Source organism: Vigna unguiculata, chromosome 3, assembly GCF_004118075.2.
Source record: "Vigna unguiculata cultivar IT97K-499-35 chromosome 3, ASM411807v1, whole genome shotgun sequence".
In the NCBI taxonomy this organism is placed as follows: domain Eukaryota; kingdom Viridiplantae; phylum Streptophyta; class Magnoliopsida; order Fabales; family Fabaceae; genus Vigna; species Vigna unguiculata.
Window position 1 is genome coordinate 55,803,776 of NC_040281.1, and position 26,200 is coordinate 55,829,975.

At 31.3% G+C, this 26,200-nt stretch overlaps 3 protein-coding genes across 5 annotated transcripts; 2 read left to right on the plus strand and 1 right to left on the minus strand.

Annotated features, from left to right (window-relative positions):
* Window positions 1–408: 408 nt before the first annotated feature.
* On the plus strand, window positions 409–4,003 carry LOC114177637 (EIN3-binding F-box protein 1-like). Its single transcript, XM_028063063.1, has 2 exons — window positions 409–881; window positions 1,371–4,003. The coding sequence occupies exons 1-2, from the start codon at window positions 857–859 to the stop codon at window positions 3,263–3,265; spliced, it is 1,920 nt and encodes a 639-aa protein (XP_027918864.1). The 5' UTR covers window positions 409–856; the 3' UTR covers window positions 3,266–4,003.
* An 8,323-nt stretch (window positions 4,004–12,326) lies between these two features.
* On the plus strand, window positions 12,327–13,793 carry LOC114179746 (EPIDERMAL PATTERNING FACTOR-like protein 8). 2 transcript variants are annotated; one of them, XM_028066173.1, is made up of 2 exons: window positions 12,327–12,633; window positions 12,777–13,793. In XM_028066173.1, the coding sequence occupies exons 1-2, from the start codon at window positions 12,543–12,545 to the stop codon at window positions 13,010–13,012; spliced, it is 327 nt and encodes a 108-aa protein (XP_027921974.1). In that variant the 5' UTR covers window positions 12,327–12,542; the 3' UTR covers window positions 13,013–13,793. The 2 variants fall into 2 exon arrangements, with proteins under 2 accessions (XP_027921974.1, XP_027921972.1); XM_028066171.1 differs by having other exon boundaries at window positions 12,344–12,633; window positions 12,774–13,212.
* A 4,983-nt stretch (window positions 13,794–18,776) lies between these two features.
* On the minus strand, window positions 18,777–25,817 carry LOC114177969 (CBL-interacting serine/threonine-protein kinase 24). Of its 2 annotated transcripts, XR_003603253.1 has the most exons (15): window positions 25,305–25,817; window positions 24,537–24,599; window positions 24,383–24,454; window positions 24,097–24,204; window positions 23,900–23,974; window positions 23,741–23,794; window positions 22,817–22,942; window positions 21,790–21,879; window positions 21,138–21,260; window positions 20,828–20,947; window positions 20,695–20,734; window positions 20,496–20,612; window positions 20,028–20,084; window positions 19,861–19,935; window positions 18,777–19,208 (listed from the first exon to the last, which is right to left on the minus strand). XR_003603253.1 is itself a non-coding variant. In XM_028063596.1 (14 exons), the coding sequence occupies exons 1-14, from the start codon at window positions 25,485–25,487 to the stop codon at window positions 19,113–19,115; spliced, it is 1,359 nt and encodes a 452-aa protein (XP_027919397.1). In that variant the 5' UTR covers window positions 25,488–25,815; the 3' UTR covers window positions 18,793–19,112. The 2 variants fall into 2 exon arrangements, 1 of the variants encoding a protein (XP_027919397.1); XM_028063596.1 differs by lacking the exon at window positions 20,695–20,734 and having other exon boundaries at window positions 18,793–19,208; window positions 25,305–25,815.
* Window positions 25,818–26,200: the final 383 nt, after the last annotated feature.

The following is a 26,200-nucleotide window of genomic DNA, read 5'->3' on the forward strand; positions in this document are numbered from 1 at the left end:
TATTCATTATTAATGTTATACATTTGAAACAAAGCCATGGATGACCAAGAACACATGGATGAGCTTTATTTAATTTTTGAGATACATATATTCAATAAATTGTGTGAAAGATGAAATATTATTTTAAAGAAAGTATTATTAGGTCTAACAGACATAGAAGGTATTGATTTGTAGTTGTAGGGGCAACCTAAGAAGAGAAAGACAGAGTCATATTAGTGTATGTCCATAGTATCTTCCTCAAAGTTCACGCATCAGCTGGTTTCGAATACTACACAAGTTGGAGTGATGTTAATATAGTTTGATTAATTAAATAAAAAAAAATTGGGAAGAAAAGAGAGAGAGAAAGTGTAGGTGGTATTAGTTTCTAGGAAATGGTATTAGGATTACTAGAATGTATTACAAAATGCTGAGGTGGTTGGTTTGGTTGGACCAGAGAGAGAGAAAGAGAGAGATGTGTTGTATGTGGGGAATAACCGGTTTTAGGGAAGGATTCATTGCATACTGAATGTGCAGTAGCAAAGCACCTGTGGGGTGGTGGTGTCTGTGGACGACACCTATATCTTTTTCTTCCTTTTTCAATATAAGACTTTGTTTCTTCACGATGCACACATATATAAACACAATACATTCCCCCACACCCCAAACCTCACTTCATCCATTTCAAACTTCCTTCTTCCTCTTCTATTTTTTGCCCTGCTCCGTGGGGTTTACACTCTCAAATGCTCTGCACCCTTTTCTCTATAATCTGTTTTTTCCTTCTTCTTCTTCTTCTTCTTCTTCTTCCTCTCTCTGATCTTAAGGGCTTTCAACTGCTGCCTCGCAGATTTTCTTGCTTGTGGACTCATCCTCTGTGCTCATGCCTGCCCTTGTCAATTACAGCGGTAAGTTTTATCTTTTTTTATTTTATTTTATATATGTGTTACTCATATCTGTTCTTCGATTTAATATGTGATTGCTCGGTTTGCATGTGGTGATTCAATTTATGTATATGTTATGAGGTTTGTGAGTTGGATGGGGAGGAAAATACCATGATAAGAGAAACAAATGTTTTTCTTTTTTATTTTCATGGGTGTTGTTGTGAGGGATGCTTAGAAACTGTTTTCTTAGAGCTTGCTTTGATCTACTACTCATCAGAAAGTGTTTACCGAGAACACTTCATTTTTTTTTTTCTCTGAAGAAAATATTTTCCCTTTTCTTTCTCTTTGGTGGAATGAGCATGCACGAGGAAAATCTTCTGTTGAAAGCTTCAATCTTTCTTGTATGATTTTAGGTGAATGTTGAGTTTTGATTGTGGCACATCCTATTGTGTTTAATGTAGAAGGCTGTTGTTTTGTTGGGCTGATCTTTGGTTTTGTGGATGGGTTTATCAGGTGATGATGAACTGTACCCAGGGGGTTCTTTCTGCTCAAGTCCAATGGAGTTGGGTCGCTTGTACTCTACTATTGGCTCCAATTTGGATTTGTACTACCCTCCTAACAAGAGACCTCGCTCCATCCTTGAAGCTATTGAGGGTGAGCAACATTATCAAGAGCCTGGTATTGAGGTTCTTCCGGATGAATGCCTATTTGAGATATTCAGACGGCTACCCGGTGGCAAAGAGAGGAGCTTATGTGCCTGTGTATCTAAACGGTGGCTTATGCTTATGAGCTCTATTTGCAGAGATGAGATTGAGAGGACTACTTCTTTTGCTGCAACGGTTTCTTCAGATGAGAATCAAGATATTGAATGTGATGGTTACCTTACAAGGTGTCTGGATGGGAAGAAAGCCACTGATGTGAGGCTTGCTGCAATTGCAGTTGGGACTAGTTCCCGTGGGGGACTAGGGAAGCTATCTATCAGAGGAAGCAACTCTATGCGTGGTGTCACAGACCTTGGCCTTTATGCAGTTGCTCACGGTTGCCCTTCTCTCAGATCGCTTTCTTTGTGGGATGTATCTTCAATTGGGGACGAGGGTCTGTCTCAGATAGCAAAAGGGTGTCATATGTTGGAGAAGCTTGATTTGAGTCATTGTTCCTCGATCACCAACAAGGGTTTGATTGCAATAGCTGAAGGCTGCCCCAACTTGACCACCTTAAATATGGAATCATGTCCAAATATTGGAAATGAGGGCCTGCAAGCTCTCGCAAAGTTATGTCCCAAGCTGCAGTCAATCTCTATCAAGGATTGCCCTCTTGTTGGGGATCACGGAGTATCTAATCTGTTGTCCTTGGCTTCCAACTTGTCAAGGGTTAAGCTTCAGGCCTTGAATATTACCGATTTCTCTCTGGCTGTTATCTGTCATTATGGAAGGGCGATAACAAATCTGGTCCTCTCTGGTCTAAAAAATGTCACAGAAAGGGGGTTCTGGGTCATGGGGGCTGCTCAAGGTCTGCAGAAACTGGTGTCACTTACTGTTACTTCCTGTAGGGGGGTAACTGATAAAAGCATAGAAGCCATAGGTAAGGGTTGCATCAACCTGAAGCAGATGTACCTTCGCAGGTGTTGCTTTGTTACTGATAGTGGATTGGTAGCATTTGCCAAAGCTGCAGTATCTCTTGAGAGCCTGCAGTTGGAGGAGTGCAACAGGTTTACTCAGTCTGGGATTATTGTTGCTCTTTCAAACATCAAAACGAAGTTGAGATCTCTTACCCTTGTGAAGTGCTCTGGAGTTAAGGATATCGATATGGAAGTATCTATGCTTTCTCCTTGCGAGTCGCTTCGATCTTTAGCCATTCAAAAGTGCCCTGGTTTTGGTAGTTCTAGCCTGGCCATGATTGGAAAATTATGCCCCCAACTTCGGCATCTTAATCTTACTGGACTCTATGGCATAACTGATGCTGGCCTTCTCCCCCTCCTGGAGAATTGTGAGGCTGGACTTGTCAATGTAAACCTTGCCGGTTGTTGGAACTTGACAGATAACATAGTTTCAGCCTTGGCCAGGCTACATGGTGGAACACTAGAAGTACTAAATTTGGATGGATGCATGAAAATTACTGATGCAAGCTTGATTACAATTGCAAACAACTGTCTGGTGCTTAATGATCTAGACGTGTCGAAGTGCGCAATCACTGATGCCGGTATTGCTGTTCTCTCTAGGGCCAGCCTGCTTAGCTTGCAAGTACTTTCCTTGTCTGGTTGCTCTGATGTATCAAACAAGTGTCTCCCTTTTCTGACCATATTGGGCCAGAGCTTGATAGGATTAAATATTCAAAACTGCAACTCAATTAGCAGCAGCACAATGGAGTTGCTAGTGGAGAAGTTGTGGAGATGTGATATTCTGATTTAATCAGGGAAGGAGATGGAACTGTACAGGTCACATTCAGCACTCAGCACTCAGCACAGGTTTTGGCTGATATGTCTATCGAGGTGGATTGGTGGCAGTTTGTTGACTTAGTTGTTTTCCGGGGGAACTTTGGCGTGTTCCTTCATGACCCATTTTTTCACAAGCTTGAAAATGCTTGTTCCAACCTACAACAACCCTTTTGGCCTTGGGCTACTTCTTTCATGGCTTGGGTCCCCTGAGATTGCAGTTACTAAGTCCTGGTTGATGGTATCCACTGCTAGATAGTGCATGCTTATGCTAGATCTTACTTTGTACCGCTGGATGTTGATAATAATAAAAAAAAAAACAGTTTTAGCTTCTGTCTCACATTTACTATGATGTTGCTTAGATTTGAGCTTTAGTTCATGTCCTTTGATGTGGTCTGTGTCTTTAGTTTATACCAATGAAGCTTCTTAACCATGTCTTGAATGTGGAAGAGAGGTTTAACTTGGTTTCCTTTGGTCTTGTGAGTGTGGTTATGTTGTGCGATTATAAGGTTAGGTGCCTCAGATTCAAGGGCTTCGGTCTGCCACAACACAACAACCCCATCGTCTGGGTTGTTTTATTTTATCGTTTTTTTTCTTTCCTTTTAAATCAAGCCCTTGTTATTGTACGCTTCTCTGGCTTTTGAATTGTACTCAGCAGACCACTTTGCTTATCGTCAATAATAAAAGTGCAATTTTCTCTTGCACCTATGTTGTCGACGTTGTTTCTTTTTTTGTGTTGAATTATGGAATCTTGTACTGGTGAAGTGAATTTGGATGGCAGAAAAGATGGTAGGTGGGGTTGTTCAAAACTCTTAACCTGCCTCGATCTAAAGTTAATTACTTTTGACATATTTCACCTTTAGAATTTAAATAACACGTCCTACAGTTTCGGGGACAGACACGAGTTATTCCTCCGATGGTTTAACTCCGTATGGTTTCACATATTTTATGTATTTAACTCTTTTTTTATAATTATGCAATTAATAATATTTTTTATTTCATTACTACTATTTTATATATGCTATATGCAATGATATAGCATGTGTTTTTAGCATTTACTTTACTTAAAACGGCAACTACTGTCTTTTTAGCATTTGGTTTTAGTGCTTTATACTCTCTTTTTTTACGATAGTATTTTTAACTTTTTAAGGCATGTTGAATGGGAATTTTATTCTCATGGACAATTCAAGGAAGGAAATAAGAATTTATACACGGTATGTTTTTCTCTTCTAGTGCATGTCGAAATGGGAGTTCTAGTGTCAGGGAGAATTTATGTTCAATGGAAGGAACCAAAAATTTAAATGCACATCTCTAAGCCAATCTATGAGTATTGTATCAGTTCACACATTCCAAATCAAATTCCTTTCAATTCATAGGTGCAGTATCCTTGAAATGAACATTTTGAAGCTTCTAAATAGAAAATCAAACACCCTATAGAGACATGAACTAGCATTTAGAAGTGTATTGAAAAGTAAAGCCGAGTGAAACAAACACAAACTTTAAATGTGTAATACGTCGTTAATAAAGCTTTTACAATATGCTTTGGTACCACCAAACTGAAATCAATGGAAGATATTGGTCAGGTAATGGGTGTTTTGTGGATGTCAATTGTCACATTCCGCATTAGTTATTTCTTCAGGGTAGCAAATGAAAATCTGGTTTAGAAGTTATATAGTGCAATGGAAAGCTATGATAGGCAATGATGAAAACAATGATTATGATGTGTTTGGTTTCCATTGTTGAAATAAATGGTGACGACCCTATACAATTAGGAGCAATAACGTTGGTTGAGTTAAGGTCACCAAAATGCAACTTTTTGTATTACGAGAAAAGCATGGGTGCCCCATGCATGGTTATGGTATGGGAGGTTAAGGTCTTGTTGGGACTTGAAATGGTGAGGATTATGCCCATACGTTGATGGAATGGCATGGTTAAAAGGGGCCAAAGATGAAAGGTAAATATTATGAGAGTGATAGAGAGATAGAGAGAGGGAAAATGATTGTGTAATTAACAAGATACATGCATGATAAACTTTGTTTGGTGTGTGAGAAAATGTGTGTTGGAGAAAAGGATAGTTTGCAGAGGATCTGCTACAACTGCTCATAGTCTTTTCCTCACTTTGTCCTACTCAAAAAGGCAAGAGCAAGCAAAAGACAAGGACCTTCTGCACCACTTTTCAGATTTCACTCTCTCTGTTTCTGTGCCTTGTGCCTTCCCATTACCATCTGCCTCAATGCTGAGTTTTAACTTCTCTAGTATTTATGCATCATGAATATATGCGATTTAAGTACTTATATGTGAAAAAATCTGTCAAAACAAAACCAGTTTTTAATTCTATACTTCAAAGAAATACTCTCTCAGAATGAACAATACAACAAGTCATTGTGATGAAGTAATTGCAATTTCTCTTTCTTAGGGAGTAGATTTCACTTACTGCATAATATACTGCTGCATGCAGAAGAGAAGTGTGTATTGCTGGTGTGCTATAGTAGAAAAGAATATACACCTATTTACGTTTTTCTTGCTAGTGCAACTTTCTTAATTAAGTATTTTTTTTTTTAGTTTATAAAAAAAAATTAACTTTAGATTTTCGTGTGTGATTCGTAAAGTTAACAAAATGTTGGACTGCGACTTTCGCAAACACACAGGTCACCTAATCGATAAAGCAAGAAGTAGAAAAATTGACAAGTTCTTAGTTATATTAAAAGAACAAATTCTTAACTGCTTGCTAATTGCTTGATTACAATTATTCAAGCAACAAAAAGTAAGGGTAGAGTTGAAAAGAATGTGCAGAACTAGAAGAATTAATACGGATATGAAGATTAATAATTTATATTTGTTTTACCCAAAAAAAAAAGTTGTGTACTTTTAAACCGAAAATTTTGAAGTCTATAATTTTTTGTTGCCCTTTCACCATTCACCATTATCTAGATACATGGAATGTATCTAGCATTTGACCAAACACATGATTAATGATATTTTGTTATACTTAAAAATGTGAAATTCGAATATGTTAACCACTCTATTTTCAATATATAAATAAAAACACAATTAGGATATCACCCAATCATGGATTCTAACTTGAATTGGGCACATACAAAATTCTTACTAGTTGATTATTTATGATTTTAGTTTGTGGCAAAAACCCTAACTTGATTATATGAAAAAATCCCTACTTTAATATAATAGCCTATGTATCGATATCAATTAATTACATGGACTTTATTTGAAACGTTGCTTTTAATGGCTTATAATTCAAACTGCAATCAACAAGATTTGGATCTCAAATATATGTTTCCGTCTTTTTGGCTAAAATCGTTTACACAAAATTGTAGAATAGTTGATTCTTATATCTTATGCACAATTATGGTCTAAAATTCAAATTCAAGTGTATAATTCAATTGGGTCTTTCTAATTAAAGTGGTTCAATGTACAATTCAAATCACAGAAGAGTATGAATAACCAAGTCAGACTTAGACTTCTTTAGTTCGATTGAATAATTTTAAATAATAATAATAATAATAATTTATTGAGAAACATATCTCAAAATAAATATTTTAACAATTACAAAATAATGATAATATTTATGATATATATATATATATATATATATATATATATATATATATATATATATATATAAAGAAGATTTGTTACTTTTACACATTTTTTTTCAATTTTATTCTGTTATTTTATATTAAAATAATAACATTTTTATTTTAATTCTTTTAGTGACCGTTAATCTAAATTTAATTATTTTATAAATTCAAATAATTATTTATAATAAAAAATTACAAATTATTTTTTTTATAATTAATTTTAATAAAAAATATTTTATAGTTTCATAATTGTTTTAATAAAATGATACACGTAACATATATGTTTCCACTAGTGTATATATATAATAATTATTTGACAAAATATAAAATTAAATAAATTTCTTTGTATTATATATTTACTATGTACTCATATTACGTTAAATTGATCTTATTTTAAAATCTATGAATTCATTTTCAATCCAGTTCTAATTTGGTGATTTAAAATAATTTTCAATGAAAAAATATAAATTTATTAAGTTATATAGATTTAGAAGTCCTTGCTTACACCTAGATAGCATATTAACATTGAATAAAAATATCTTAATCTAAAAACTAAAAAGTCAAATATACAATTAAATTTTTATACTGTGCCGTATACCGTATATAAAGGTTTATCTATTCATGGTCGTATAAAAACATCCTATGGATAGATTGTATGTAGGAATGTCATAAAATTTCGTATTCGAAAGTATCTTGGATAAAATTCGTAACGGGAAGGAAATAAATATTGTAAATGGATATCCGTGGGTAACAAATACGGGTATTTTTAATACCCGTATGTTAACGGAGCGGGTACGTGTATCATAGTATCCGTACCCGTGGATACTCATACCTTTTATATTTTAATTTAAATTAAACAAAATAAAAAAACATGATTAAAATATTAACATATTGATTTTGAATGAATTATTTCTTTATCAAGTAGTTTAAAAAAAATTCATTTCTTTGTAAACTGTCATTCAACACTATTTAAATGTGTTATTTGGACTTTGTTTAAAATTTATGAATGTTATATATTATATTTTATTTGAATTTATGATTAAAATATGTTGTTAAATATTTATTTTAATTTTTTTAAATATTCACGGATATCCGTGAATATCCATAGATATTAAAAAATTATGCAGATATCCACATAATGGATACTCGATGAATATAAATACGAGTACGAGATAAATATTTATCTAACATATAAGATATGTGTGGAGTTATTACCCGTATCCTACCCTCTTGACATCCCTAATTATATTAATTATATTACATAACATGTAATGTAAAAAATTTGTTTCCACCACCACGGTAAGTATCATAATGAACCCAGTGAATTGCAGGGGGCATTGGAGGTAGGTTAAGAATTGGGTGGGGGAACCTGTGCATATTAATTGGTCTCTATTTGGAGAATAAAATAACCTAATGTTGCTGACCTAACCTTGGTCATCTTAGGATTCAAACCATACCGGTAATAATAATCTTATCCTTTTCTCCTTGCTGTTAGTTACCATAACCTGGTCATTGCCACGATACCATATTATGACACAATACTATAAAATGTTTTAAGGTTTTGGTCATAGTGCGTGTTACATCCATTTCTTCTTAAAAACGATAATAATATTATTTTATTTAAAAAATGACTAGTTTCTTAAACTAATGATGTTATAAAGTGTATAAACACACAAAGCCACTAATTACTAGATATATCAATGTTTTGTTGTCTTTGCCAAATGGTGTTTGTTCATTATCACTTTAAGAGCGCGATTTCAAAAAGTAAAAGATACTCGATTAAGACTAATGAACTTTGGCTGATTAAAAAAAGACAACCTCGTCACTGTTGTTGTCCTTCTTGAGAATATTTTATTTATAATTTGCTTTTATTTACGCCTTATAATATTTTGCAAAATTTTATTCATACATTAAATCTATTTATTCATAATATATATATATATATATATATATATATATATATAATTTAAAAAATAGTAATGATTTCTTCTAAAGTTTGTGTTTCCGTGTAAAATAATAGATGATCATAAAATTACAACAATTTCATTTAGGGATGACAAAAATATTTGTATTTGTGAATATCCACAGATAAAATTCGTGACGAATAGTTGGTATATGTGGGTATTTGTTACTTGCGAGTAGTCGGTATTTTAATATCTGCTTATAAACGAGTCGGGTGTGGGTATCATACTACTCCGTTACCTGTAAAAAAATTAAAATTAAAATTATATTTTATTAAGTTAAATTTAATTAAAATTAAAATTTAATTTATAATTTATTAAATTTAATTTAATTTATATTTACTTTTACATTTTTTGTAATTTTATTTGAATTTAATTTTAAATAATTATAAAATATATTTTTTAAAATATTTGTGAGTACCTACGGGTACCCGTGAGTTTTAAAATATATGCAGGTATTTTTGAAACAAATACTCACGCAAACAGCAGGAGAGGTAACAAATGAAATTTTTTGTTGCAGATCAAATTGTGAATAGACACTCTCCATACCTAACCTGATTTGTTGTTATCGATACTCATTAAACAAAAAGATGAGATGACATTTTTATTAAAATATAATATAAGTATATTGCCAACTAACTCTATTAAACAAAAATATGAGATGACATTTTTATTAAAATATAATATAAGTATATTGCCAAATAACTCCATATTATCTATTAGAACAGGATACAAAATAAAATAAAAAAAGTCAAAAAAATGCTTTTAGAATTAGAAGACTTAATAAACTGTACCACAAGATACAAACACTTATTAATCCAAGACTTTGATATACAACAGATCATAGAATCAAACATCAAGAAAAGTTCATTGTAATTAATATTTATACATTTACAAATGTTTTGGATATATATATATATATGAACTTTTTTTTTTACCTTTTGATCAGTTGATCTCTTAATTTTCTTGATTTAGATCATTACATTAATTTGATAATTAAATATATCTTTTTAAAGGTATATATGTTTGAATATATGAATGCATATATCTTACATAATTAATTAATGACATCTTCATAAAAAAGTCATCTACTTACATATACCTACTCATAATGTTTTTAAATTTAAAAACATTAATTTCATCATGTAAAAGTTGTTTGAGTACAATAATTTTCACTTAAACAAAATTTAAAGGAGAATTTGTTTTTTTCACAATTTTTAATTGGAGCGAGATTCAAGTTTGAACAAAAATACATAAAAAGAAAAAGACTAAATCTCTTTACCTAATTTTTGTTTGAGTAAAATTATATTAATTTGATACAAAAATAAAATATCTGTCTTATTTTTGTTTTTGTTTGAGGTAGCATATCTTGCTTAAGAAAAACAATATATACATATGAAGGGGAAAAAAACATTTCAAAACCTGCTTGTTCCACACCACTTATAAATATTAAAACAACATTTTGCATTAGGTACTTCAAAATCAATATAATACTCACCTAGCACAAAATGGTTTTCATATACTTAAAAACTAATATGATCATAACTTAATCGCCTAAGACATGAAACCTTTATCATATTCCTAAAATTGAGTCTCACAAAGCATACATTAAGTTACTTTCTAAGAAGGAAAGGGTAGGAAGAAAGTACAAAGAAAAATAAATTAATATTATGAGTTTGGAGATTGGAAAAATAAAAAATATTTTTGAAAAGTAAGTAAAAGTCATTTTACCATTTTTTTAACCTATTTTTATTCATACATTTCTCTTCAAATTTTTTTAGATTAATTAAATTACACAAAAAAATAAAATATTTTCTTTTTATTCCTCACATACGCTTACTTTACCAAATAATTAAATATTTAATTTTATTTGTTTACTGTTTTTCTCAGTTTCTTCCTCTCCTCGTAAAATTGCCTAACTTGTGAATTCTACGTTAGAAAATATTTGTATAAAATTATTAGGTGATAATAACAATAACGGTACAACTGAAACTAATTATACTAATATATCACAAAAGTATTTAAGAAATTAGTATCTAATTTTGTACAAATGTCAATAACAAGCGTGCTTTAATGAATTTTATTTTCATTAATTTTTTGTTGTTGTAATTATTCACCTATAATAAGAAATATTTATTGAAATATTTTCTTAATATAATTTTTCTACTCTCTTATGAATCAAATAATATTTTTAACAATGTCCTGTTTGTCTATTAATCAAACCACATCTTTAGCCATTTTTAATAAGATCATGTAAAATAATGCGAAAGAACCCCTAAACAAGATCAATCAGTTCAGTTTAATTATTTATCTGGGATATGAATCTCTTAAAGAATAAATTTTTTGTTGGTGATCATTTCATTTGATTTAAATAAGATTATCTCTTGAAAACAGTATCTCATATCTGTGTTCTCAAACAAAAAGATTAAAACAATGAGAAAGGAAAAAGATGCATGCATGTTTGAGATTGAAAGCAGAGTTATCCTTTCGATGACGAAAAAAGTTAGCAGCATTCAGCAGATATATACTGTGGTAATATTAAGACGAGCGAAACGACACCACTGCTCTGCTCCTTCAAGTCACTGGAATCTCTCATCTCATCTCATGCATATATAAGACATAGCCATAGCTATATAGCTGTAGTATATATATATATAGTTATATATCTATATATATGTATATGTATATATATAAATATATATCTACCTTGTAAGCTACATGCAGCTTTGTGTATCTAAATTTGTTTTGTAGTCACACTCATTATTCATGAACCTATTGAACTGTTTTATCGCTGTATTTTTCACCCTTCTAATTAAGAATCAGAGGTAAACGAATGGAGGTTAGTGGGAGCCTTGCCCAAAATAAAATGTGTAAATAATACAAATGTTGTGATATAGAGGTATGTTAAAGAAATATGTTCTTGAGAAAAAAGGAAAATCTATTTTCAGAGAATCGAAAGATTGTGTTCCTCTCTCACTCACCTTACATTCTTGGGTGATTATATATATTATGTTCCTATTTTCTGATTCTGATTCTGATTCCTGGGTTAAAGTGATTTAGAACAGTGGGTTGAAGAGAAAGTGTGAATATTTGAGGAGCTTGAAAGAGAATAGAAATAGTAACTAGTATGGGGTTGAGGCTTGTATTGAATGAAGTGGTCCCTTGTGGAAAGGAAATAATAGTGATGGAATGGAGTGGAATTTGAATTGATTTTTTGCCCTCTATTTGTTTGTTGTATTGAGGCAAACACTGTGTACACTGTGTAGCGGTAACATATAATAGTAGTATTAGTAATAGTATTATTGAGGAGCAGAGCCAAGTGCAAATGACCAAAAGCTCATGGCCATTCCTTAGATGATGACAAGGGAAAGATGGTGTAGTACTTCAATAATTTCAAAAGTTAGCATAGGGTAGTCAATTCAGCCAGCAAAAGATGAAAAGAAACTGTGACTTCGGTCATTCACACTGAAAACCTCGAGTCAGAGCACCTGTTGCTCTTAAAACACTTCAAACACCAAACTCATCTTTTTGGGACCCTTCAATTTTTCATACATATCAATATCAATGATACCACATTCAATACCAACCCCCTTTACATCCATATTATTGCACAACCCATTCCTCCCATTTCTTTCTCCCACAACCCCATCTTCTAACTTCTCTCTGTTGATCATTACTTTTTTTTATAAGACTGATGGATTCTCCAAACGTATATCTCAGTGGACTAAAAACTTTTGTGACTCTGATTCTCATAATTTCCCTCACCCTATTTCCTTCTAATTCAGGTAAAACATACACACCATCATGAGTGTCCAAATATTTCTGTGTCAACATGATGGAATCAATAACTTGTGTGTGTGTGTGTCATTTCATTACTTGGTGTGATTAACATGGTTATTATGTTCTTGACTTGACTTGTGAACAGTAGGGTCAGGTTCAACGAAAGATGGGAAGGGTCTGAAGCAAAAGAAGTTAGTGTTGGGGTCAAGGCCTCCAAGGTGTTTGAACAAGTGCTTGAGTTGCAAGCCTTGCATGGCTGCTCTTGTAATCTCCCCTCATCACAGGGTCAGTCACATTCACAAGGCAACAACAGCTCAAAGAGACGAGGGCTACTATCTTCTCTCTTGGAAATGCAAATGTGGTAACAAGTTCTTTCAGCCCTGAAATTAAGTTGATCATAAAAGCTTTTAGGTACACACTGTAGCGGCTTGCCTATAGTTTATGCTTGAGCAATTTTCAGTGTACTTGGTGTGTGAACTGTGTAGTATGAACTAATTAACATTATCAACCTTCAATCAATCCCATATTAACTTGACTGTAATATGTACTTGATTCTTTGTTCAAACTTCGGTTGATGTGGTTGACATTATAGTTTGATGGAAAGATAGTTGTTTTGTTAGTTTTTTTAACCACAAGAGAACAAGGGAAACCCTGACATGCTAAAGGAAGTACTAAGGAGACCCACTTGGTGTGTGGCTGAGCAACAAAACAAGGTTGGCCCCTCTGCAGAACTAAGCCAGCATTAACAACTGGGTCAAAATGAATCAAAGATGAGTGAGAAAGAAGTAGAAGGACACCTTACGAAAGAAAGGGTACATCGTATAAAGAATGTAAATAAAATTATGTTGGTCCAGATATCTTACACAATTACATATATTATTTTTATTATTGCACAATACATACACAAACCATTCGTCTCTGAAAACATTTTAAACCGCCAGATTTTTTGTTTAGTTGCCAAAAAAGAGTTTCTTTGGAAATATATTTTTCTTATGCTGGTATAAATATGAGAATATTTTTGTCAGATTACATTTCTTGTTTCGTTAAGCTGTGTTCCTTTAGGTTTCTGGATCCTCAATTCTTCTGTGAAAGAATTGTCCAAAAAAATTTCTGGTGTTTAGTGGTGGGTGGGTGTGGGTCTGACAGTGTGAGCCTATAGGCAGTGAAGACTTACGAAATTCCGACAGCGAAGTGGAAGATTTTTGTGGACATGGATGAGTCAAAATCACCCTTTCTCTGTTTATGGGGAGAAGCTACCAACTTAATTTACTCAAAGAAAAAATGGCTGTTCTCTCTATAAAATTTATGAACTATTGATTTATCACAAAACATTCGTAAGTTTAAATAATTTTTCTCTCTCATAATATATATTACATATCTTGAATATAATAATTTATAAATACTAGATGATCTACTCACACTTTTTGATTTCATTCTTTAATAATCAATAACGTAAGTTGTATCTATTGGAAAAACATATTCTTAGCTTTCAATTAGGAGCAATAGAAGACAATTATGAAAAAAACACATTAATAAACAGGACAGGTGGGGCAGATAGGATACGCGTACTCGTATTCATATCTTATCTATTAAATATCTGTCCCATAAATATCTGTCCCATACTCGTATTCATGTCTTATCTATTATTGTACCTTATCTATTAAATAAATATCTGTCCCGTACTGTATTCATATATGTGCGAGTATCTGATAAACATGTACCTGCATATTTTTTTAATATCTACGGTACCGCGGGTATTTACAGAAGAAAAATTTAATATTTAACGATATATCTTAACTATATATTTAAATAAAAATACAATGCATAACATTCATACATTTCAAACAAAGTGCAAATAACCCATTTAAACAGTGTTGAATGACAGTTTACAAAAAAATGAATATTTTTTTGAAACCAATTGATATAAAATAACTCATTCAAGATCAATGTGTTAATATTTTAGTCATGTTTTTTTTATTTTTTTTATATTTAAATTATAGTATAGCGAGTACGGGTATCCACGAGTACGAATACTACAATATCCGTACTCGTTAACATGCGAGTATAAAAAATACTCATACCCGTCATCTTTGGGTATCTATTTATAATATTCATCTTCTACCCGTTACGAGTTTTATCTGAAGATACTCACGGGTACAAATTTTTTTGACATCACTAACTCAAGTGGTGATATTTTTACTTTTATATTAATAGAACAATGTTTCTTGAACTATAAATGATCTCATTTGATTTTGAGCACTCAAACTACTAATAGAGAGAATTAATGCCGATTTTGTTGATAATATTTACTCAATATCTTTTATTTAATTTATTTTTAGGAAAATTTTAGTTTCTTTAAATCTATTTTACACAAAGATAAAAAATTATTTTTATTTATTATTTAGATTTAGGAAGTTAAGACTAAAATATTATTAATATTTGATATTTTGTTATATTTTTACTCTATAAACAAAGTACATGAACAAAATAAATCACAAGCTGCTTCATCTTATGTATTTTTTATATTTTCAAAACTTAAAAGATTTAAAAAGGACAATGATATTTTGACTCCCACAATTTGACTCTCGTTTTGTATTTCCTGATGTGGCTTAGTATTGGACATTGATTCTTACAAAGGAAAAGATAGTAGTATATTGATTAATGCTCCACACTAAGCCACATTAGAGAGTAAAAAATGATAATCAAATTGTGGGAGTTAAAATATGATTTTCCATTTAAAAAATGGTATCAAACTCTAGTTTTTACAACATCAATGAAATAGAAGGAGAAAGAAAATAAATTTCTTACAAGTCTCTATCCATTCTTTGATGGCAAAAGTTATTATCTCTGACTTGCAAAAATGCAAACTTATCAAGAGGAGTTAGATTTATGTGGAAGAGAATTACATTGTTGATCTGTCAACCTGAAAATCTCACTATAATCCAAATCAAAATGTAAAAGGAACAAAGACAAAGAAGGATCAAATCAAAAAGAAATATAGATATATCTTGAAGAAGTTTGACATCCAAGAGCATAAAATAGATGAAGAATCATACTTTAACATTTATCATGTTAGGAATCTAAGTGTTAGTCTAGGTCTCATATTAAGTAAAAATAAAAAAGTTAAATAACATGTAAAGAAGATGACCTATAAATTTAGTGTGGTCAGATTTTGAGTTGAAGAGGATGTTAATTTCTTATGTGGCATTGATTAATGTCTCATTGGTTGTATTTCCCTAAATTTTAGGAAATAAATTAATTTTTAGATTTTTTAAAATTTTTTTAAATATATTTTACAAGATAAAAACATATTTGTTTATCATTTATATTTAAAAAGCTAACATTTTACATTGTCTTTTTATTTTATTAATAGAGTATACAAATAAAATAAATTAGACATTCCTCCATATAGCATATCTTTTTTATTTGTAAATTTTAACAGTTTTTTGTTAATAAGCATTATTCATTACTTATTCTTATACGAGTAAACTATGATATCAATGCTTATTGGTGTTAGGTCTTTCTAAAAAATTGAGAATATTTGCTTAATATATTTTCAGCTTATTTATGTTTTGAGTCTTTGATAAATTTGAGAATTTTTAATTGAGTCTCTAATAAATATTTTTGGTCTATTGAATCTTCAATATTTTAAAATTTTCCAATTGAGTATGTTTCTGTCAAATTTGTGATGTGACAGTTATCTTGCAGTGTCACCTTTCTTAAATGTCGTCACATATCATCATATAATATTTTATTACAATAAGAGACTATGCTGACGAGATTTTTCCCAAATACTTACTGTATTTAACAAAAATTATTTTTAACTTTAATTAAAATTATAAATTTCAAAATAAAAAGATATAAATTATAAAAATATTAAATATATGAATATAAAATTATGAATTATAAAATTACAAAAATCAAAATTAAAAAATTACAATTTAATAATTTGATAATTTTGTGTTTCCATAATTTCATAATTTTATAGTTTTATAATTATATAATTATATAATTATATATTTTATAATTTTATAATTATGAAATTATATATTTTTATAATTTTGTAATTTGTTAACTTTTGTAATTTTGTATTTTTTAGATTTTTAATTTTATAATTTTAGAATTTTGTATTTGATAATTTTATAATTATATATTTTATATTTTATAAATTTTTTTATTTTCATATTTTTTAATTTTATAGTTTTAATTAAATATAAAATTATTTTTCATTAAATACAATAAATATTCAAAAAAAATATTGTCATCAAGTCTCTTGTAACAAAATATTACGTGATGACGTTCAAGTGAGGATGCAAAATAATTGCCACATCACAAACAATCAATAGCAACAATTAAATATAGGGATTGAATTAAAAAAATTTTAAATTATAATGACTCAATAAACAACAAAAATTTATCACGAACTCAATTGAAAGTTTCTAAATTTACTAGGACTCAAGACATAATTAAGTCTATATTCTATTTAAGTTGGTATTTAAGAATATATTTTTTAATATATCTCTTACATAAAGATAAAAAATATATTTAATATTAGGTTATTTTTTTAATTTATTAATAGAGTATATGAATAAAATAAATTACAATTTTTTAATATATATCTCTTCTATTTCCAAATTTCAACATATTCTCCCTCACTCAAGCATTGTTTCATCACTCAAGCATCCAAAGCTACAAAATCTCTTTACAAAACCCCATCTCGTTTGAACAACTAACAATTGCTGGAGGAATGAAAATTTCAGAGGACTTATAAATGTTTTAACATCTCTCTCACTTTAACTTCAACCCATTACTTGAACGAGGAATTATATTGCTTAAAAGACCAATAATATCCTGTACATAAAATAAATACTATTTTTTGAGTGTCACTGAAGTGGCATATATGCCGAACAAAAAAATTATGCAGATTTGGCAAAACAAATTTTCAATACCTCTTATTCATTCAGACCCATTTTAATCTCAACGACAACTAAAACAAACAATTCAAACCACAATTATATCATTTGTTGCTTATAGGTATTTTCAACACTCCAATCCAATCCAAAACAAAACACTGATCATTAATTTGAAATCATACGTCATACTAGAAATTATTCATTCAAATATCCATATGCAATCTCAGTAAATAGAATTACTTTAAAACATCATATACACAGTTTAATTCTCCTTACGTGACAGTTGTTTATTTATCAAGCAATAATAATTTCAAATTGGAACAAAGAACTAGAACCCCCTGTCCCCTTTTCCAAAAAAGTCTTCATACCTCTAAGTTATACTACCTAACTAACCAAAACATTGATTATGAGAGTTCAATCAAAAGAAGACATTTTCAATTCATTAAACCTGTAAAACCCTGTGATATTCACATATAAAACCAACAAGAAAAAGCAAGATAAGTTTAAAGTGAAGGAGAAACTAACCTAAAAATAAAGTATAATAAGATTGGTCCAACGGAAAGATAGAAAGGGAAATCTATTTGGATAAAGGGTAAAAAATAGTTTTAAAAAGTAAAGAAAAGATAAAAAGTATAAAGGATTTATTCTAAAAAAAGTATAATTTTTTGGGATGAATAACTAAATAGTTAAATGTGTGTGTGTGTTCACAACTTACTAAGCTTTGTTCATCATCATAATTTTTTAAAATGTTATGAATTTAATAATGATATATAAAGTAATTAAAATAACTGACTTTCAAAACAGTAAATATGTATATGATAAAGTTATATTAATTATACAATTATTAATTCACACTTATTCATTATATTTTCAAAATTTCCATGCATTAGTTTCCTTTGATAAAAGGCCACGTAGCTGTACTTAGAATATGATTCCAATGTGTTTTCAAATCAAATTCTCAATAAAATCATCAGTGTCGTTTGTAGATGTGATGAGTTATTAAATTATTATCGCATGTCGCAATTGCTGTTTGTGTAAGCAGAGATGATGCAGTCTAGATAGTGACCACACAAGTGGTAAAGTAGGTACGTACACTAGTGCTCCGACAAATGTCAAATAAAATGCGTAATTTTGGGGTTGAGTACACAGGACTACACTTTGCACCCACAAAATCATGGTAGTAGTATGGTTAAAAATATTGAAATCAGAATTTTTCTTACAGTTTCACACTATTCTTTACCCTTTAAAAAATAAAAAAATAAAAAAGTTAACTTAAATTTCACTTCATACTTAATCAAACACGCATATTTTTTTATACATAATGAGCATGTCTCAAACCCAGAGACATAAGTGGAGATGAAAAGCAAGATCATCGTTTCCATTGTGTTTATTCTTTATACATATTTCTCCCTGAACCCAATAATGGATTACAGGTATTTTTCCTTCCTTCTCTCGAGATTATTAAGCCAACAAAGCATGCATGCCAGCTTTTTAGTATACTCGGGGACCAGCTGAAGCTCCCGGTGCACTTCTAAGCAGATTTGCATCGTTCATAACTTCAAAGGATTGGATTATATAGTCAGTTGCTTAAGCGTGTTAGAATTTCGCATGCTCCCTGCCGGTTTCCAAATAATGCTTCCGAGTTTGCTACAAAAACTCGTATAAAACTGCAAAAAGTACAGATATATATAAGTTACTGTCAGTGGGTAGCACAATCGAATTAATAACTAAAGCAAGTGGGTTTGGCAAGTAACAAGCTTTAGACTAGCTTATTTAAGTAACTTAGATCAAATCAAAATGTTTGATGACAAAATTCATTAATGAGCTTATAACTTAAAAAATTGTGAATTATCTAGCATGTTTATTTTTTCATTTAAACCCTCACTTATGATAAGGGCATGAATGGAGAAGAAAATGAGCAAAAATATGCAAAGATAATTCCAAGAGTATTAAAGAGCTAAAATAGTCGGTCAATTTATTGCAATTTTGGACTTTAATTATAGTTGTATGAGACCTAAAATTGGGCTCAAATTAAAGACTTTATTCAAGCCCAATTGGAGCACCAAACTTTTGGCCCAAACTATATAATTCTCAACAAATGATAATTCTTAATGAGTTTTTTCCCCTCCTTTTAACTAAAGTTGGAACACGAATATTGATAAGCAAAAATGATGTCACTCTACATGCTTGTATGAACAACTGTGCTGGTAACTCTCCCTTTTGGCATTAGCCATATTTCATTTTGGTGATTCCCATGGCATAGCTTGAAAGCATTTGAGAAATAAAAAAATGTGGATAAGTGTAGATACTGAAGCTAACCTTGTGGTAGTCAAAAGTGTCCCCAGCTGCCTTTCGAATATCAACCATGAAAAGGGATGGTGCGACTTCAAAAACCTTTCAAGAAAAAACAAACATGATTTAATCATATGATCAAGCAGAAATAAAAAATAACAAACACGACAGAGACAAAAGAAAAAACAAACAACCTCCAAGACCACTGCAAATTGCCCAACCTTGTTTGCAGAAACACCTTCTAGCCTCACCTACAAGAAAATTACATTTAGGGAAATGATAGGAAAAGAAAATAAAAGCGAGAGACACATTTATTCCCTAGCTGGTCTTTAGATTAGAGAACCAAATAATCACCTATCTTGAATTAGCAATCCCTACTTAGAGATGTAATGTGATTGAAACAATAATGTAAATTTGCTAATATGATACGATAGACATTGCAGACTAATTTAACAATAGTTAATTAGAGCAGCAGAAGCTACAAACAACAAAGATTGCATTGTTATATGATGAAAATAGGATTAAATGAAAGTACGTCTGCTCATAATTATGTAAAAAATGCCTGGTACATCACGCCACCATTTATTATCCGCTTAAGGCATCTTGAGCCAATGGATTATCCACTCAACATTATAGCATAAAGTAGAGAACTGAAGTTATACCTTGTAATTGCGAGAATGGACCTTAAGACCCATTGACTCTGCAATAGCTTCAACAGAAGAAATTATAACTTTTGCTGGTTTACGGGAGACAAATCGTGTTTGCCGCTTTACATAATCCTGTTAGAACAGCAAAAGCATATCAATTGGGGCAATGCATAAGACAACCTTGAAAAAACGACTCTCAGCCAACTTGCCCCACTTTGATTCAAACTTGAAATCAGATGCCCTCTAATGCCCACCTAGGCAGGTGGAAGTATAAAATGTTACATGGCAGCCAGAGACGCAGAGGAACCAGGAGATTCTAAGGCAGGAAGATGAAACTAAAACGATACCTGGTGCCTATCAAACAATGGTGAAAGATTCAATCCTTGTGATAAGGAAATCATCTCAAATGCATTCATTATCAAAGGACCTCCTTCGGTAATTTCTGACTGTTCAGCAACATATTGGTCCTATAAAAATGTAAAAGTGCCAACTATCCCAGATCAGTGAATGAAGCACTTACTACTGTTGGATAACAAGCAAAACATATTGTACACTCACAATGTATTTGCAGCTATGGATATGCAGGGGTTAAACATACAGTTGCAAAAATAAATTTTGTTTGTATAAATTGAACAGAACAAAAAAAAAACAGCAAACCTCAATATCATCAAAAACAGCCCGAACATCATCCAAATTCACTTGCTCACATTCCCCGAGTTTGACAGGAAAATAGTTTTCCTGGAACCATGGATCTTTCCTTATTTCTTCAATTTTGACCCTCTGCACTTCCATAATTAAATTGGAATTAATATGAATAATTTATTTAATTCACAATTATTTGTCAATAATCAGGTGTAAAATTTCCCAGATAAGGGGAATCCTTATAAAACTAGTAAAAAATGTTTATAGATACGAAAATATAATTATTCTAGTGTTAGCAAAAATCATTAAACCTTACAGAAGCATAAAAATGCCACAAAAGCTGAAAAGTAGGCCATAACTAATATTAATATCCTTTAATGAGAAGAACATTATTTATTGTCTCAATTTTTACTATTTGCAATTTTTATGTTTCTCAAATAAGGAAGAAATAAAAACCAAAAAATTCAAAAATAAAAGTATTATACTTGTTTTATAGAACTCACTACATAGTTGCATTGTCATAGGAATAAACACACTTGTAACTATGAAAGTGTGTCAGGATAATCAGTTACAAGCACACACACTTCATAACGAAGCATAATGCGTGTATGTCTGTATCAGAGGCTATAACAAATTGCATCTCGAAGAAATGAAAAATTGTACTCACTGTTTCTGGATTAGGATCTAGAATTTTACGTATGAATGACTTTGCCTTAGCAGAAAACCAGAATGGGCAGACATACTCTGCAGCATTGATCTACAAGTTAAAAAAAAGAAAATTCAATAACAAGTTAACAGCTGGTTAACAATTGACATCTGCCAATACTCCTAAAATGAACATTAAACACACTCACAAAAGATTCCTCATGGAATCTAATAAGAAAGACAAGAGCATCAATTTTTCATAAAAGTAAATAGTAAAAGTCCGAGGGATTATTATCACTTGAATTTGATTATTACATGGCTTACCCCAGACAGTCCCGGACTGTTTGTTTCCCCTTGAAGGGAGGGGGGTACCTATTCTTCAGCCCAAGACTCAGCTTAATCCTCAACCATACAAAATAGAATCCCTTCCCGCACCCACCCACTCCCTCTAAAAATCTACACACACTATTGTTGCCTAACCATATCAATGTCCCCCTTATTAACACCAATCCATCCATCGTAATTACTTTCTCACATTTACCTTCTTAATAATCAGGTTCAAAACAAGTTCTCAACAAATGAAGCTCTGCTATATAATAAGATTGAACATAAGAACAATGCATCTCACCTTTTCACATTACATAGTTAAGCATGTAAACAACTACTAAAGCTTGAATAACCCATTAAAGATAAATGGTGGCCGCAGAAATATTTTCAACCTTGGCAATTTTTCTGTCACCTCTAAAATATCCGTGAATTTAGTAGCTCATTTTATTTTTGTCCATATCAATTATTAAGGTTGTTTGATTAGGATCTTGTTATTAATACTTCAATTACTAGATGAATGTTGTATAATGTTTCTTATTATTTTAAAAGAGTATTTTCTCTTCAGTTAGATTAGTTCAATATTTAAAATATAAATAAAGTTCAAAAGTAGTTAAAAGTGATGCTCCACTGATCTTTTCTATTACATTCATAACCAATATTTTTCACTCTTCTCTCTAGCTCTTTCAAGTATACTTCCAGGTTATAATGGAAATGTAGAATACCCTTCTGTACAGAGTTGGAAGGTCAGGCTCCTCAAAAGGAAGATATCCGGCCATTAGAACATATAGGATGACCCCACATGACCAAACGTCAGCTGCAGCACCATTATATCCTCGATTACCGAGCACCTACAAAAGATCATTTCAGTGAGAAATCAAAGCACATAATGATAAATGAAAATTATTGCAATAAGCGGAAAATAATCAAATTTATATGAACTCATAATTAAATCACTTAGAAGAAACAATCAAATTGCAACCTAAAATAACTATCTCACCTTAGGCATATAAATTGAATATATCAATGTCATGAGATGAAAAAAAAAATGCAATAATTACAAATCCAATCATTAAATGTATAAATAATTAACTGTGCTGAAGACACCTCTTGTTCCTAGATAAGGGTTTGCGAGTAAGGTCTAATATTTAACCCTATATATTGAATCATATCAGACTACTTTAACTTTGAAGTGGATTAATTTCTTATTTCTCATGTCCTCCTTAATTCCTCTTTTTTAAATACTGAATATAAATTAAATTCTGATTAGTTTTGTGTGTGTGTGTCTATATGTCTATATGTCTATATATATATATATATATATATATATATATATATATATATATATATATATATATATATATATATATATATATACCTCATATCAGTTTGAATATCGCTTATAATCTATATATTTTACTATTCATGCTGAATTTAGAGAAAAACAAAAGGTCGTCGAAATGAAGAGAAGAGAACACCTCAACTTGCTACTATTATCTATTTCATCACCAGTGATTTGTCCATAAGACCGTAAATAAACTTGATAAAGAGAATTGTATCAAACCATCAATCCGAGCCCATAGGAAGAGGATCAAAAGATAAAGGCAATAATTAGGAATGGCATTAGAGTTGTGTATAATTAGTTTTACCTCAGGGGCAACATAATTTGGGGTCCCACAAGTGGTGTGAAGAAGGCCAACACCCTATAAGAAAGACACGGAAAAGGATGGAGGCGTTAGTTCTGCACCTTCTGGTATTTCTAAAATCTTTATTCTGAGACTAGGCACAATAAGAGGCTAGTTTATTACCTTTTTAGTCAATGCACTCAATCCAAAGTCGGAAACTTTCAAATTTCCAAAAGCATCAAGAAGGAGGTTTTCAGGCTATCAAAAGGGAAGAAAACCAAATTGATCAAGACAAAAACAAAAGAAGGTTAAACCATTTACCACAGCAAGAACATAAACACGTGCACACACATATACATATACTATGTACTGTTTTTCACCTTCAAGTCTCTATGGTACACACCCTTTTTATGGCAATGATCAACAGCGTCTATAAGTTGTTGAAAATAGCGCCTAGATTCATTTTCAGAAAGCCTTCCCTGCTGAACCTACAGATCCAAAAGCAGTGTAATTGTAACATAAACAACAAACAAAATCTAATAAAAAGCCTAATCAAATCATTAACAATAATCTGTTAGCATCTCAACAGTGATTACTAATTTTAAGGTCAGACCGGAGAATTGTCAAAGTTTAGAAGAATCATAATATATAAACATAAAAACTTACAATTTTGTCATATAGTTCCCCTCCCATCACAAATTCTAGGATTATGTAGATCTTGGTCTGGCTAGCCAAAACCTAAAATTTGAGAACAATGTGAGAAATTCGAGAGGATGAAAGATGGTGTAAATCCTGATGTATTGGATATCTCTAGACATACCTCGTGCAGTATAACTATATTAGGATGCCTGACAATCTTCATAATGGATATCTCTCTTTTAATCTACGGTATCATGTTTCTAGTTAGAAAAGCTAATAGCAAGAGATGGAAAGAATTACAACAAGCATTCAGTACAACGAACTGCATCATTATTCTGGCATAAATGCACAGACAAGCATATAGATTTAGATGCACAACTTTGACTGCAAATTCAAAATATGAATGTAAAGAATATCAGAATAATGATAACAATGCTATTATTATCATTATATTACTTCTATTTATTTAAACAGGTCAATATTTGGGGTCCAAAAGTCATTTCGAACGGTGCAGAGCTTTATCTTTTTTACCAAACAGGTTTTTCTAAGAAAATCTTCACTTGACTCATTTTGGAATAGATTTGATCAAGGCCGGAGTGATAGACAATGTCATATGCCTCAAAATCAGCCTCCCTCAAGCAACCTGACCATTTCCGTCTCCAACATTTGACATTCCCTCTGATTCTCCTTCTCACAAACCAAAGACAATCTAGCCCATAATAATTTCACCTCTAGTTTGTTTTAATTTTATTATTTCGTTTTTTGGATACCAATTGAAGAATGTAACTTCATACTCGTTACTAACAACATGAATTTGAAGGAACGAGAAACCAAACAAGACTCAAAAGCTAAAATCCAAAACATAAAGGTTATAATTTATAAACCATCAATATAATGGAAATTGAACACATAATTTCCCTTTGGAGCAGTTGGAAGTAAAAAGGTCAACCTGCTCAACCATTCTGTGCTCGAGAATGGTGGCCTTAGCCATAATTTTAATGGCCACGCTCTCCCCTGTTTCGGAATTTCTGGCGAACTTGACCTTGGCGAAGGTGCCTTCGCCAATAGTTCGCCCCATCTCATACTTCCCGATCTTTCTCCTCACCTTCATGTTCTTTCGACGTTCATTCATTCGCAATTGCAGCTCCTCGTGGCGAATTCCGATTCAGAGAAGATGACCTAGAAACGAAATTGGCTCCGAACGAATTTCAAAGAACACAACGTTGTTGAGTTGTTGGAGACCAGCAGTATGATTCTGGAACCTGATCCTCGCTTACTGTTAGACCTTCAAAGAGAAAAGAAAAGATCGCAGAGAGTTGGAATATTCTAGAATTGTAAAGAATAGAAGAACGGATGAAGCGGCAATTCATATAAGAATGGAGTTAAGCTCCAAAATGGAGACACGTGAGACAAGATAAAGAGAAACAAAATGGCGTGGCAAGTTGCCAATGTCCCCATCGTCTTAAGCCTCAGTTTTAACATGCGTATATAAAAGGAACTTGACCTTTGTAGCGTAAACTTTTTACAGATAATTAAATGTGAAAAATGACGAGAAAAAGTAGGAAAGGAATAAAATAAAAAATACATAGGATAAATGCAGACGTGTTGTTTAAATCGATAGAAGTGAAACAATGTATCTACTTTTGTTTGGATGAATGAAAAAATAAATAAGAAAAAGAAAAAAAAATTATTTTTTAGTTGTTAAAAATTAAATTCCTCCGTGTAAAATATGTCAAAAGCACTTCAATCCAAAAAACAATTAACACTTGTTTTTGTATTTTATGTTTTTATGTTTACATTTTTGTATTTATGTACCTTAAAAACATTTGGAACATTTAGTGTCAA

What these genes read in the sequence shown, in the direction of transcription:
- LOC114177637 (XM_028063063.1), top strand. Translation starts at nt 857, where the DNA reads ATGCCTGCCCTTGTCAATTACAGCG. An exon ending in TGCCCTTGTCAATTACAGCG is followed by an intron (nt 882 to 1,370) that starts GTAAGTTTTATC and finishes TGGGTTTATCAG; the next exon opens with GTGATGATGAACTGTACCCA.
- LOC114179746 (XM_028066171.1), top strand. Translation starts at nt 12,543, where the DNA reads ATGGATTCTCCAAACGTATATCTCAGTGGACTAAAAACTTTTGTGACT. An exon ending in CCTATTTCCTTCTAATTCAG is followed by an intron (nt 12,634 to 12,773) that starts GTAAAACATACA and finishes ACTTGTGAACAG; the next exon opens with TAGGGTCAGGTTCAACGAAA.
- LOC114177969 (XM_028063596.1), bottom strand. Translation starts at nt 25,487, where the DNA reads ATGAATGAACGTCGAAAGAACATGAAGGTGAGGAGAAAGATCGGGAAG. An exon ending in TTCCAACTCTGTACAGAAGG is followed by an intron (nt 21,880 to 22,816) that starts GTATTCTACATT and finishes TTTAACTTGTAG; the next exon opens with ATCAATGCTGCAGAGTATGT. An exon ending in ACACTTTTGACTACCACAAG is followed by an intron (nt 19,209 to 19,860) that starts GTTAGCTTCAGT and finishes TACTTTTTGCAG; the next exon opens with TTTTATACGAGTTTTTGTAG.